We start from the raw sequence: 15,433 nt of genomic DNA, 5'->3' as shown, positions 1-15,433 counted from the left end.
TGGAACCCGTGCCATACCCTACCCTTCATGCCAGTAAACCAGCAATCCGGGATAGCAACCTCACATCTGCCGAGCTACCTCGGTGGACAAAAGAGAGGGCAGCCGGATATCCACCACAAAGCATACCTCCTTCGGCCACCACCCCCGGAATCCGAAAGGTGGCTTCCAGAGATACACCCGTCGCCCGAAAGACACCCAAAGCTACTCCGGGATACCGGAGAGGGATCGGGACATCCCCAGGCGATCCAGATTCCACGGCAAACTACGCCACCGCCAAGAACCTCAACGGAATGGGATGGACCCCGGTATCCTTTCCCCTACCTAGGAACTAGCGCGCCTGTGGGAGAAATCCCAAAGGCCAAAAAGAGGGAGGGCAAAAGGTGGCTTCCAAAGATACACCTGTCGCCCGAAAGACACCCAAAGCTACTCCGGGATACCGGAGAGGGATTGGGACATCCCCAGGCGATCCAGATTCCACGGCAAACTACGCCACCGCCAAGAACCTCAATGGAATGGGATGGACCCCGGTATCCTTTCCCCTACCTAGGAACTAGCGCGCCTGTGGGAGAAATCCCAAAGGCCAAAAAGAGGAAGGGCAAAAGGGTGGGGAGGAGGAAAGGAAAAAGGGGAGGGGAGATTGGGGGGTAATTAGGTTCGGTCTGAGGAAGAAGACCGACAGGTCTAATTCCTCAGACCAAGAGCCTCTTCACCACGCCAAGGAGCCCCCTTGAAGAGGCTGACAGATGTAAATACTGAAGCATACAAATATGAATGCCATCAGGCCCAGCTGCTGATGATCAGCAAGCACAAAGTGTTGATTCTAGTTCTAGAAGTGTAAGAGGCACATTAGCATACGACTTCGCTGCTAGAAGAAAAGTTTAAGGGCAGTAACTCTGGCAGACTCGGAGGAAAGAAACGAGGGGCACAGATAAAGCCCTTTAGATATGGACAAGATTTCCAATCTCTATGGTAACTTCAAGAGGGTTCGCAGTGCTGACACCAGCAACCTGAAGAACGGGAGCCGGGTCTGGAGAGTACTTACCGCTTCAAACTGCACTCACAGAGGAACCTGAACTAATGGTACAAACAAAATCCTGCCAACAAGTGTGTTTAGCTTCACGGATGACATATCGGGTGACCGTTCTCTCCTGCTTAAAATCAAGGAGTTGCTCTGTGGTCCTATTGTAGTGATATTAGCCCCATTGTGATTGTGAAACCAATCAAAATCATCTGTATTTCTGTAATATATCTTCCATTTTATCAAATGAGACCAATCATAAATACCATACGAAAATACACTAGAAAGTCGCTGTTTTAAACCAAAAACGGTCGAAGTTTTTTTTTCTCATTATGCACAGCGTGCTTTAGGATCTTTTTTTTATACTGCGCACACTAACCACACAGATGCATTCTTTCATATGTAGGCCTGCCAGCTTTCTTCCACCTTGGCTGCAATGACGTACTTGTATGTGACCGACCCTCAAAGGGTTAACTACTCTTCTAATCATTTGGCAGTGGACTTACCATTGATGAGGTTTCTCCCTTCCTTGACATCCTTCACTGCAATATTCAGTGTGATGAACCTGCTATGTTAGTAATATTTTTTTTTTTACACATTAAAGTTATAATGGTAGGCTAAGATATATTACTGTAGTATTTTACAAGCTAACAGCTGTTACCTACCTGAACTCATTGAAGAGCCTTAACATCTTCCTTTAGTGGCTATATGTAGACTTGAAGCAATTTTTATATTACAATACATATAAAAAAAAAAGTTTCTTCCAGTAATATACACCTTTCAACACAAGGTGCAATAATTCACAAAACTATGAAGCAATATAACCCTTTCAGGGTTTTTGATGTACTAATACATCTTACACGCCAGTGTTTGTGACATACTAGTATGCATAAATTCTAGCGCCCTCAAATCAAGTGGGAAAAGGCTGGTAGACCTAGATGTGAGAGAATGGGTCTGCATGGTCAGTGTGTGCAGTAGGAAAAAATCGGGGACCCAGTGGTGCATTGTGGGAATGCCATTTTAGTACCCTTTGTTTACCATGCCTCATGGTAAGAAACTCCTCACTCCTCGGTGAATTGGGACACTTTTGTTCCCCAGTGACAGTTCTAATACAGATGGGAGTGTCAGTGAAGATGACTTTCGAGGTTTCGAGGAGGTTGTGACCAAATCTAATGACCATAATACCGGTAATAGTGAGGAAAACCCAGATGACCCTCAACTTTCCACTGTACTGCACACATCTGTCATGTTCACTCGCAAAAAATCACTGAGTAAGGGGCTTGTGTACCAGTTATCAGTATATATGCCCCTTACCAAGATATGGTTCCATCATTGTTCTAACCACATCACCAGAGATACCCAATAACTTCCTGGTATCTTGCAATGTATTACTTCCAGTGTACACAATAATATCCAATACAAGACCACTGTAGCAATCACAAAGCACAAAACTTCATACCAAAGTGTTTCCTCTTGCTTGGTATATACTGCTTGAATGACAGTCTACCTTTGAACAGAATCAAAGACTCATCAATAACAAGCTTCCTGAAGGGATAAAAATACATATTGAATTTGTTTCAGATACACAAGCATTCCTAATCTTATACATATAACCTGCCGTTTGTGTCAGGCCTGGTTTTGTCTGAGAAGTGTAGCATATGCAATAGTAGCATAAATCGATTCACTGGTATTATATCAATGAAACCTGGGGTTGCAATCAGGAGGTCTGTTGACCAGTATGATTTAACATTGTGCTTATACACATGTTGCATAAGCATTATTGTTACAAAGAGAAGATACATCTCGGCCACAGTTGTCTCTTTCCACTGGTGTAGGCGTGATTTTGGTAAAAGTATTGTGTTTGCCGTGGTGTAATCGAAGTATCTGTTACTTTCCCTGATAATAATACCCATCAGGGGTTTGTCAAAAAATAACTCGAAACTTTCCAGTTCAGTGGCATTGTTCCTAAGTGTACAAGCTGGCCGTATTCCACTTTGACTTTAATCAAACTGATGGGGATTGGGAACAAAATTGTCAGCTTCCTGCCAATCCCAGGTGCGGTCTGCTGGCGGGTACTGGATAATGACAGGTGGTTGTGGAGGCTGGTGTGGTGGGTGGGTAAGGGTGGCCTTTGTTGTAGCTCAGCTCAGTCAGCGGCATGGGTAGCAGCATGGTCCACTGCTGGTGCCTCATGGCTGGCACCACCACCACCAGATGCTTGCAAATTCCTCATCTCAATTGCAACAATATCATCTTCATTTTCACTAACTGTTCCTGTTGTACAGCCATGGGATGTACTCCTTTCCCTTGGAATAGCATATGGCACACTACCAGAGTACACATAGCGTCGTGTGTACTGACACTTCACTGGAGAATATTCCACTTCACTCTCGCTATTGGAACTGTTTACAAGAGCTTGGAGATCATATTCACTGTCATCACCACTACTCACACCCGAGTCCTGGACACAGGAAAATGCGAGTTTCCTCTTTCGTTCTGGTACAGCTGGATGTGAACAAGACGGTCCAGCACCAGAGGTTGAAGGCTGAGGGTCATCTGGGTTTTCCTCACTATTACCGGTATTATGGTCATTAGTTTTGGTCACAACCTTTTCAAAACCTTGAAAGTCATTCACTGACACTCCCATCTGTATTAGAACTGTCACTGGGGAACAAAAGTGTCCCAATTAACCGAGGAGTGAGGAGTTTCTTACCGTGATGCATGGTCAACAAGGGGTACTAAAATGGCATTCCCACAATGCACCATTGGATCCCAGATTTTTTTCCTACTGTGCACATTGACCAAGCAGACCCATTCTCTCACATCTAGGCCTACCAGCCTTTTCCCGCTTGATTTTTGGGCGCTAGAATTTATGCGTACTAGTACATCACCAACACTTGCACGTAAGACATACTAGCATGTCAAAAATCCTGAAAGGGTTAAAAGGCAGCATTCTTGGATTGGTTTCTACAATTGATAAAGATCCACCAAGAATGACAACTTATTTTGTTCATGTGTGTTTTATTTATTCCCAAAAGAGGAAAAGTTCTTGAAAGTTTACAGATGGACGCAGAGAATCATAAGCTTATATTTAGCAACAGTGAAAATTGCATTATCACAGATAATCACATCCTTGAAAATTTGGCAGACCAATCCTACAATGGTTTAGATTTTCCCATGAGCATAAAATAGCCATAATTCTAATTTTCATTTTGAATCTACCTCTATATGCGATCAATGCACTTAAAATTACGGTGATACAGTAATACATTTTAGGCTAAATTTATTTCCTGAAAAAATTTTAAGGCAATGCAAATAAATGAATTTGACAAGTACTATGGAATATTCTTACTACATTACCAATTAAAGTGTCAAATATACCTCTGGATCAGATGCACCCTAATTACAGCCTCTCCTCACTTAACGACAGAGTTCGGTTCCTAAGACCACGTCAGTAAACGAATGTCACAAAACAAGGAGCATACTATAATGGTAGTGGGTTTGTTCAACCATCTTTGATATTATTTTAATGTCCCAATTGCACCTTTTATATCATTTTTAATATACAGTGGTACCCCAAGTTTCGTACAGCTCCCAACTTGAACAATTATGTAAGAGTATTATTTTAAGTGCTTTTGTAAGTGTATTTTTGGGGGTCTGAAATGGACTAATCTAATTTACATTATTCCTTATGGGAACAAATTCGTTCGGTAACAGCACTCGAACAACATTCTGGAATGAATTATGGCCAAAACTCAGGGTACCACTGTATTTAATATATATTATTAAGGTATACATACCGATTAGAACCTGTCGTCAGTCCAAGTCGTCAGTAAACGAGTACGTTGCTAAGTGAGGAGAGGCTGTATATAGATACGATATTAATCCGTTCCAGGAGACAGTGTATCGCAAATCTATAGTAACTCAAACTGCAAAATATGTAGTTTTTATGGTAAGTCATTACAAGATATCAGAACACACCCAACCTGCCCTTGATACTTATCGCTATATAAACACACCAGGGCTTTCTGTGTGGTAAACAAGCACAGGCTTCAGCTTTAAATCTCAAGGCATTGGCACCCAACATCAAAGTAAACCTATTTTTCACAGGCTTATGCCCAGGCAAAGTGGCAGGATATGGTAGAACATGCAAGACAGAGAAGAGCAGGTCACAGAAAGGGCAGGTAGGTCAGTGTTGGCAGGGCAGGGCAGACAGACCACTTCAAACAGGGTAGAAAAGGCAAGGGCCAGGACAGGGTGAGCAGGCATTGCAGGTAGGGCAAGCTGGGGCATGTAGAGCTGGCAGGGCAGAGAAGGCAGGTCAGGATAGCTTAGCAGGTAGGTCAGGACAGGCCAGGGAAGGCAAGCAGAAATTAATAAAGAATTGCAGACTTAATATTTACACTCTTCCTGTCACAGTCTCCCACTGCCCATGTCTGGTACATGTACTGTCTCCCCCTCTCACTCCACCCCCCCTCCCACTCACTTCCTCCACACCCTCCATCATCACTCCATTTAAGACCTTTTCATCACCCTGTCTTGACTCTGTACTGAGGCATACCCACATTCACCAACCATTATGCATATAGGCCAGTAGACCTGCTGCAGTGCTCCTCCTTTTTTTATACTCTTATAACATGTTAAATCTTTCACTGCAACTTGAAACTGAATTCCTTTGAGAGTAAATCATAACTCAAAATTACTGCGACTCAAGACCATTGCAACTCAAGGGACCACCGTATTCTTTCTTTCAACACACCGGCCGTATCCCAGAGTGGCCCAAAAGGAAAAACGAAAGTTTCTCCTTTTACATTTAGTAATATATACAGGAGAAGGGGTTACTAGCCCCTTGCTCCCAGCATTTCAGTCGCCTCTTACAACACGCATGGCTTACGGAGGAAGAATTCTGTTCCACTTTCCCATGGAGGTCTTCTTCTTTCAACAAACCGGCCGTATCCCACCGAGGCAGGGTAGCCCAAAAAGAAAAACAAAAGTTTCTCTTTTTAAATTTAGTAATTTATACAGGAGAAGGGGTTACTAGCCCCTTGCTCCCAGCATTTTAGTCGCCTCTTACAACACACATGGCTTACAGAGGAAGAATTCTGTTCCACTTCCCCATGGAGGTAAGAGGAAATAAATAAGAATAAGAACTAGAAAGAAAATAGGAGAAAACCCAGAGGGGTGTGTGTATATATATGCTTGTACATGTATGTGTAGTGTGACCTAAGTGTCAGTAGAAGTAGCAAGACATACCTGAAATCTTGCATGTTTATGAGACAGAAAAAAGGACACCAGCAATCCTACCATCATGTAAAACAATTACAGGCTTTCGTTTTACACTCACTTGGCAGGATGGTAATACCTCCCTGGGCGGTTGCTGTTTACCAACCTACTACCTAGGGGACCACTGTATATTATCATAAATAATGCTAATGCTACTGAAATTACATTATTCTATTACTAAGAACACAAGACAGTTAAACTGAAAGAGAAGTAGGGAATGAAAGGTTATGTAGTGTAGATATTTAAAGCACTGAATTTATCAGTATTGCTGCCTGTAAAAATGCTACTTTACTGCACTCTCATGTATAGATCATACAGTAATAAAAACAATTCACATGTATGGAAGGTGGTGATAAGTTGTGGAGGGTGGTGATGTGTGAGGATAAGTTGTGGAGGGTGGTGATGTGTGAGGATAAGTTGTGGAGTATGGCGATGTGTGAGGATAAGTTATGGAGGGTGGTGATGTGTGGTGATAAGTTATGGAGAGTGGTTAATTTTGGGAGCATACTGTTCACTTTGTTGTGAAAATTGGATATAATGCATACATAGCACATGAAATGAAAAATTACAGTAGCTCAAAGAATATGTTGTGGTGTTTAATGGCCCCTCACAAAAACCCTTTGACTCACTGTAACCTTAAAATCTTAAACTAACAGCTATAGTACTGGGTATAAAGAGTAGTGACACCCCTTGTGTCACTACTCTTAATACCCTATAACTACACCAACATTGCAAATGTCAGTAAAAGACTTGACTTTCACGATTTTAAATTGGAGATACCCTCGTCTTCCTTAGCTCAAATATGATTACTGCAACCTCTCTGATGCCCCTGGCACTGTATATGACCTTTATGGGTTAAGTTCTTCCCAATAACACTTTTGGCATAGGCCACATACAAAAATCACTTCTTATATTTTACAGGTTACAGTATAATGTTCATTCCAGCAGTCCAACTGAAAAATACTTTTGTTTTTGCCTAAGCCTGTGCTTGTGATGATGGCTGAGCAGATTCCTGAGCCTGGGACTGAGCTTGTGGTATTTGGTTAAATAGTCTGTCTTTTACAACCTGAGCCATAAGTCCATGCAGAGCCTCCATGGTAGTTTTGCAAGAATCTCGTGTCACTCGGCTCAATTTGTCTTCTGTTTTCTTTTCCTGGGGGTCTAATCCAAACAGTCCAGCACGCCCAAGGGCAGTTTCTGAATTTTCTAATTTGTCACTTAAGTCAAAGATCTGACGAGTCATGTACTCTGCATTCTGTTGATAGACAGATGCAACAATCTATTAGAATACAGTAAAAAAGTCATTACAAGAGCAGGATAATCTGGCTAAAATATGTTTTTTAACAATAACAGCATTCTTTGATACTATGACTTCCCCTTAAATGATGATTAACAAGCAACCAGTAATGTAATGAAAAACTTAAAATCTAGCTAATTTTCCAAGATTTGGGTTATCACATATACATGATAAATATACGTATAGAAAGACAAAAAGAGATCATACATACTCACACAAACAAACACCAGATATTATAGATCAACCTGAACCATGTAAAAACATTATGCTAATAGATTTCAATTATTAGGAAACAGACTGGAATACACATGAGGCTGAAACAGCAAGAAAATGGTCAACTCAATTCAGTATAATCTAACCATACCCCCGGCCGGGATTGAACCCACGGTCATAGAGTCTCAAAACTCCAGCCCGTCGCGTTAGCCACTAGACCAGCTAGCCACAATAAGATTCATCCAACTAGGTATATTTCTACACCATAGGAAGGTTAGCACAGGCACCACTGTGACCACAAATGCAAGTTTTTACAGACGAATCTCCAGCTAGCGTTGCCGTGACGAACTCTAGCTCAAGTCCCTTCACTGCCGTCAACATGACTCAAGAAATCGTGTCATTACGATTTCTTGAGTCAGTATAATCTATTTTTATGCACTGGCAACACAAGTGAGGGATATAAATGTACAATTAATTAATTGTTTGGTGTTCTGCTACCCAGAACGATGTAGGTTTTTAGGTGTACTTTGAGCTTTTGCAGAGTCTAATCGATGCGAGCCAATATAGAAACTCTTCGTCATCCTCAAGTAACCAGTCAGACAGCTCTTTCCCAAGCAGAGTGAGGAGCTGAGATGTAAGCAGTGCAGTTCTTGACCTGGGAGTGTGTTTTCAAAGCGTTCACAATCACTCAAAATTAAGAATAATGACTGGAATCACCTTCAAAAATTCATTAAAAAAACTATGAAAGAAATGACAAAAGTCACTAGGTCTTAGATGAGCCTTCCCACAGGGGTACTCCTTACCTATTACTTTTTAGTGATCTCTTGACAACTCTGCAATCAATGGCAACAAAGTTGATCCGAGTAGGTCCACAACAAATTGTTTTCTATCAAACCATGTTTAAGTTTCTGACAGTTTTTCCACTACTGTCAAGTTTGGGAGACCGCAATTTGCCATATATGCATTGGCCACATGCACCTCACTCACAGATACCTCTTAGAAAAATGCCCAGAACTGCTCTTCAAGAATTGTCGGTTTCACTGTCAGTTCAACACATCTCATTAATCCTTTCATTGTCCAGACCCCAAGAATTAATATTGTTCTCAGTGTCGACTTTATTATTTTTTCTTCTGAAATGGTAGGGAATCTTTTTCTGAAGGTAATGACACCAAGAGTAAAAAATTTGATGAAAAACTTATAGAATTATGCAAGCACAAATTTAGCTGTCTAGGTGCAACTTATGCATTGGCAATTTTGCCCATTTTGAATCCTATTTTAAGCCAATTCCATTGCTCTATTCGAATGACTTCTTAGCTATTTCACTAGTATGCCTTCCATTCTATCGATTGAGCACAAGAAGCTACCCAATCAACTATAACAACTATCTATAAAGTGCACAGAAATTGGTAATTTGGCCAATTTTACACAAAATTAAAAATAGTTCAAAATAAACAATGTGGACATTCCTGTCCCTGAAACAACATTTCCTTTGTTCATTAATCATATCCCCAGGCCTCTCCTATATTACACTTGCCTTCCATTCTGAATTCATAATCACAAAAAAAATAGAAATAAAATATAACCAGGAATGATTGGTCATGGTTTGTTGTGTCCTAATAATTGAATCAGATCTATTAAAATCCCATACAACAGAGCAGGGGGTGTAAGGGGGCCTTACTTGTTCTCAGGAAAATTTGAAGAACTCTAATAATTCTGCTAATTTGAGCCCAACTAGTAATTCTGGTGATGTGTATTTATCATGTGTGGTAAGTCAACTATAATCTCGGACAATTCCTTCAGAGCAAGACAACTTCAAACATGAGTGACACACTCCTCATAACGTTTACACTGGTATCTGAGGGTGAAATCACACATAAATCACTGGTCTTGTCTCAGTGTATCCAATATCGCATTATAAGTACAACACCCTAGATCACTTTAGTGATCTGGATCATAGATTTGGATCAAAGAAGCTGGTCTTTTTAACCCTTAAATTGTGTTTGAAATACTAATACACAGGGAACCAAGCTGCATTCAATGAACTTGTATGTTAATATTTCTTCTTCTTTCTTTCAATGCACTGGTCATATCCCACTGAAGCAGGGTGGCCCAAAAAGAAAAACAAAAGCTTCTCTTTAAAAATTTAGTAATGTATACAAGAGAAAGGGGTTACTAGCCCCTTGCTCCTGGCATTTTAGTCGCCTCTTATGATACACATGGCTTACGGACAAAGAATTCTGTTCCACCTCTCCAAGGAGATAAGAGGAAATAAACAAGAACAAGAACTAGTAAGAAAAAGAGAAGAAAACCCAGAAGGGTGTGTGTGTGTGTGTATATCTTTCTTTCAACAAACCGGCTGTATCCCACCGAGGCAGGGTGGCCCGAAAACCCAAAGTTTCTCTTTTTAAATTTAGTAATTTATACAGGAGAAGGGGTTACTAGCCCCTTGCTCCTGGCATTTTAGTCGCCTCTTACAACACGCATAGCTTACAGAGGAAGAATTCTTTCCACTTACCCATGGAGATAAGAGGAAATAAACAAGAACTAGTAATAAAACAGAAGAAAACCCAGAGGGGTGTGTGTATATATATGCTTGTATATTCATGTGTAGTGTGGCCTAAGTGTAAGTTGAGGTAACAATACATACCTGAAATCTTGTATGTTTATGAGACAGGAAAAAGACACCAGCAATCCTACCATCATGTAAAACAACCACAGGCTTCCATTTTACATTCACTTGGCAGGACGGTAGTACCTCCCTGGGTGGTTGCTATCTACCAACCTACTACCTAGGATGTTAATATGTATTTTATTCCTTCAAATATGCCACCTGCTAATATTTTTAGCCTCAGCTCAACAGTTTGGGTTTCCTACAACATTCTCTTGTCTTTGAAAAAATCAAACACCAGGTGAGCCCACTCAGTGCATCTTGAAAAACACTACCTAACTAGCATAAGTAAATACTGAAACCAAGACATGTTCCACTTCCAGCTTTCCTGCCACCCAGGGAGGTACTACTGTCCTGCAAAGTGAGTGTAAAACAGAAGCCTGTAATTGTTTTACATGATGGTAGGATTGCTGGTGTCTTTTTCTGTCTTAAACGTGCAAGACATCGGCATATGCGGATATCAGCCAAATCAGATTTCGACCACTTTTTTGGCCAAAATTCTGTCCTGGATTTCGGGCGGCAACTCGAAAATTGGCTGTATTGGACACGTCTGCCCAACCATGTTCATGAATCAGTCTGGCTGTGTCTCTGGGTGAGTGAGCAACATTCCGCGTATTTATCCAAACATTTCGTTATAATCCATTGTTTTTTTGTGGTTGTTTATTGAGTGCGACTGCAAAATAAGCCACCATGGGCCCAAAGAAACACGTTACATAGTATGTACTGTATATAAAAACATGTAATGTTTATATGCGATATATATTTAATAATAATCACTCTTGGGCACACTAAATGTCTTATTTTAAGTTAATATAGACATTTTCATTAATCCATCTATATTTTATTCAAAATTATATAAGAAATACATTACATAGCATATAGCATATAAATATGCAATGTTATTGAGTGGCGAGTCGGGTGGAGAGTGAACATTATATTTTCTCTGATTCAGCATCAGAGAAAACTGTGAATCTTTCGTCTGGCGCAGTCACTGCCCTTCAAACACGTTTGTTTACAATTCTTGGCACGAATTATTCATTACTTCTCCCTTTGTTTATGATGGCATCTAAAGGTAGTTGTTAGAAACAATTAAACTCAGTGAACATGGTAATAATATGGCTGTGTAGTATAATAATATGGCTGTGTAGTGTAGCCCTGGGGGCTACATACATGTACCTACATCTACTGCTGCCTACACCGACTTCCTACAAATAAATACTACTCACCTCTCGCCCTACATTAAGACTACAAATATTTTAAGGTAAGTAATGAATGTACTTCTAGGTAGTAGGTTGGTAGACAGCAACCGCCCAGGGAGGTACTACCGTCCTGCCAAGTGAGTGTAAAACGAAAGACTGTAATTGTTTTACATGATGGTAGGATAGGTGGTGTCTTTTTTCTCTCTCATAAACATGCAAGGTTTCAGGTACGTCTTGCTACTTCTACTTACACTTAGGTCACACTACACATACATGTACAAGCATAGATATACACACCCCTCTGGGTTTTCTTCTATTTTCTTACTAGTTTTTGTTCTTGTTTATTTTCTCTTATCTCCATGGGGAAGTGGAACAGAATTCTTCCTCCGTAAGCCATGCGTGTTGTAGGAGGCGACTAAAATGCCGGGAGTAAGGGGCTAGTAACCTCTTCTCCTGTATATATTACTAAATGTAAAAGGAGAAACTTTCGTTTTTCCTTTCGGGCCACCCCGCCTTGGTGGGATACGGCCGGTGTGTTGAAAGAAAGAAAAAATGAATGTACTGTGGCAGTAAATAACAAAGAAGGGAAGTAACCCTAGAGAGGGTTTTGATACCTGAAGTCCTTATGGAGGGGGATTCCCAACTCTCTCTCCCCTCCTTGCCTTCTTCAATATGCCAACAAGTCTTCAATAAAGATATGTAATCTTCATTTATCATTAAAATTTGAGCTTTATATTTATTTCTCATTGATTTCTGTATGTAAAACCATTGTTAATCTTTAAAAATGTTTTTTTTTTTTTTCAACAAGTCGGCCGTCTCCCACTGAGGCAGGGTGACCCAAAAAAGAAAGAAAATCCCCAAAAAGAAAATACTTTCATCATCATTCAACACTTTCACCACACTCGCACATTATCACTGTTTTTGCAGAGGTGCTCAGAATACAACAGTCTAGAAGCATACACATATAAAGATACACAACATATCCCTCCAAACTGCCAATATCCCAAACCCCTCCTTTAAAGTGCAGGCATTGTACTTCCCATTTCCAGGACTCAAGTCCGACTATATGAAAATAACCAGTTTCCCTTAATCTCTTCACTAAATATTACCCTACTCACACTCCAACAGATTGTCAGGTCCCAAGTACCATTCGTCTCCATTCACTCCTATCTAACACGCTCACGCACGCTTGCTGGAAGTCCAAGCCCCTTGCCCACAAAACCTCCTTTACCCCCTCTCTCCAACCCTTTCGAGGACGAACCCTACCCCGCCTTCCTTCCCCTATAGATTTATATGCTTTCCATGTCATTCTACTTTGATCCATTCTCTCTAAATGACCAAACCACCTCAACAACCCCTCTTCTGCCCTCTGACTAATACTTTTATTAACTCCACACCTTCTCCTAATTTCCACACTCCGAATTTTCTGCATAATATTTACACCACACATTGCCCTTAAACAGGACATCTCCACTGCCTCCAACCATCTCCTCACTGCTGCATTTACCACCCAAGCTTCACACCCATATAAGAGTGTTGGTACTACTATACTTTCATACATTCCCTTCTTTGCCTCCATAGATAACGTTTTTTGACTCCACATATACCTCAACGCACCACTCACCTTTTTTCCCTCATCAATTCTATGATTAACCTCATCCTTCATAAATCCATCCGCCGACACGTCAACTCCCAAGTATCTGAAAACATTCACTTCTTCCATACTCCTCCTCCCCAATTTGATATCCAATTTTTCTTTATCTAAATCATTTGACACCCTCATCACCTTACTCTTTTCTATGTTCACTTTCAACTTTCTACCTTTACACACATTCCCAAACTCATCCACTAACCTTTGCAATTTTTCTTTAGAATCTCCCATAAGCACAGTATCATCAGCAAAAAGTAACTGTGTCAATTCCCATTTTGAATTTGATTCCCCAAAATTTAATCCCACCCCTCTCCCAAACACCCTAGCATTTACTTCCTTTACAACCCCATCTATAAATATATTAAACAACCATGGTGACATTACACATCCCTGTCTAAGACCTACTTTTACCGGGAAGTAGTCTCCCTCTCTTCTACACACCCTAACCTGAGCCTCACTATCCTCATAAAAACTCTTTACAGCATTTAATAACTTACCACCTATTCCATATACTTGCAACATCTGCCACATTGCTCCTCTATCCACTCTATCATATGCCTTTTCTAAATCCATAAATGCAATAAAAAGTTCCCTACCTTTATCTAAATACTGTTCACATATATGCTTCAATGTAAACACTTGATCTACACATCCCCTACCCACTCTGAAGCCTCCTTGCTCATCCGCAATCCTACATTCTGTCTTACCTCTAATTCTTTCAATTAAAACCCTACCGTACACTTTTCCTGGTATACTCAGTAAACTTATTCCTCTATAATTTTTACAATCTCTTTTGTCCCCTTTCCCTTCATATAAAGGGACTATACATGCTCTCTGCCAATCCCTAGGTACCTTCCCCTCTTTCACACATTTATTAAACAAAAGCACCAACCACTCCAACACTATATCCCCCCCTGCTTTTAACATTTCTGTCATGATCCCATCAGTTCCAGCTGCTTTACCCCCTTTCATTTTACGTAATGCCTCACGTACCTCCCCCACACTTGCATTCTGCTCTTCTTCACTCCTAAAAGATGGTATACCTCCCTGACCAGTGCATGAAATTACTGCCTCTGTTTCTTCCTTAACATTTAAAAGTTCCTCAAAATATTCTCGCCATCTACCTAATACCTCCATCTCCCCATCTACTAACTCCCCTACTCTGTTTTTAACTGACAAATCCATACTTTCCCTAGGTTTTCTTAACTTGTTTAACTCACTCCAAAATTTTTTCTTATTTTCATTAAAATTTCTTGACAGTGCCTCTCCCACTCTATCATCTGCTCTCCTTTTGCACTCTCTCACCACTCTCTTTACCTTTCTTTTACTCTCCATATACTCTGCTCTTCTTATAACACTTCTGCTTTGTAAAAACCTCTCATAAGCTACCTTCTTCTCTTTTATCACACCCTTTACTTCATCATTCCACCAATCACTCCTCTTTCCTCCTGCCCCCACCCTCCTATAACCACAAACTTCTGCCCCACATTCTAACACTGCATTTTTAAAACTATTCCAACCCTCTTCAACCCCCCCACTACTCATCTTTGCACTAGCCCACCTTACTGCCAATAGTCGCTTATATCTCACCCGAACTTCTTCCTCCCTTAGTTTATACACTTTCACCTCCCTCTTACTTGTTGTTGCCACCTTCCTCTTTTCCCATCTACCTCTTACTCTAACTGTAGCTACAACTAAATAATGATCCGATATATCAGTTGCCCCTCTATAAACATGTACATCCTGGAGCCTACCCATCAACCTTTTATCCACCAATACATAATCTAATAAACTACTTTCATTACGTGCTTCATCATACCTTGTATATTTATTTATCCTCTTTCATAAAATATGTATTACTTATTACTAAATCTCTTTCTACACATAGCTCAATTAAAGGCTCCCCATTTACATTTACCCCTGGCACCCCAAATTTACCTACTACTCCCTCCATAACATTTTTACCCACTTTAGCATTGAAATCCCCAACCACCATTACTCTCACACTTGATTCAAAACTCCCCACGCATTCACTCAACATTTCCCAAAATCTCTCTCTCTCCTCTACACTTCTCTCTTCTCCAGGTGCATACACGCTTATTAT

At 40.6% G+C, this 15,433-nt stretch overlaps 1 protein-coding gene across 3 annotated transcripts in view; it reads right to left on the bottom strand.

Annotated features, from left to right (window-relative positions):
* Positions 1-4,090: 4,090 nt before the first annotated feature.
* CSN5 (COP9 signalosome subunit 5) overlaps positions 4,091-15,433 on the bottom strand; it is a 47,533-nt gene continuing 36,190 nt past the window's right edge. For all 3 annotated transcript variants that reach the window (XM_070102515.1, XM_070102514.1, XM_070102513.1), the window contains exon 7: positions 4,091-7,556. In XM_070102515.1, coding sequence (XP_069958616.1) covers positions 7,278-7,556 — 279 coding nt within the window. In that variant the 3' untranslated portion in view covers positions 4,091-7,277. The remainder of the gene's footprint in view (positions 7,557-15,433) is intronic.

Source organism: Cherax quadricarinatus, chromosome 82 (genome assembly GCF_038502225.1).
Source record: "Cherax quadricarinatus isolate ZL_2023a chromosome 82, ASM3850222v1, whole genome shotgun sequence".
Taxonomy (NCBI): domain Eukaryota; kingdom Metazoa; phylum Arthropoda; class Malacostraca; order Decapoda; family Parastacidae; genus Cherax; species Cherax quadricarinatus.
The sequence above is the reverse complement of the archived record's forward strand: the minus strand, read 5'-3'. Positions and strand labels throughout refer to the sequence as shown.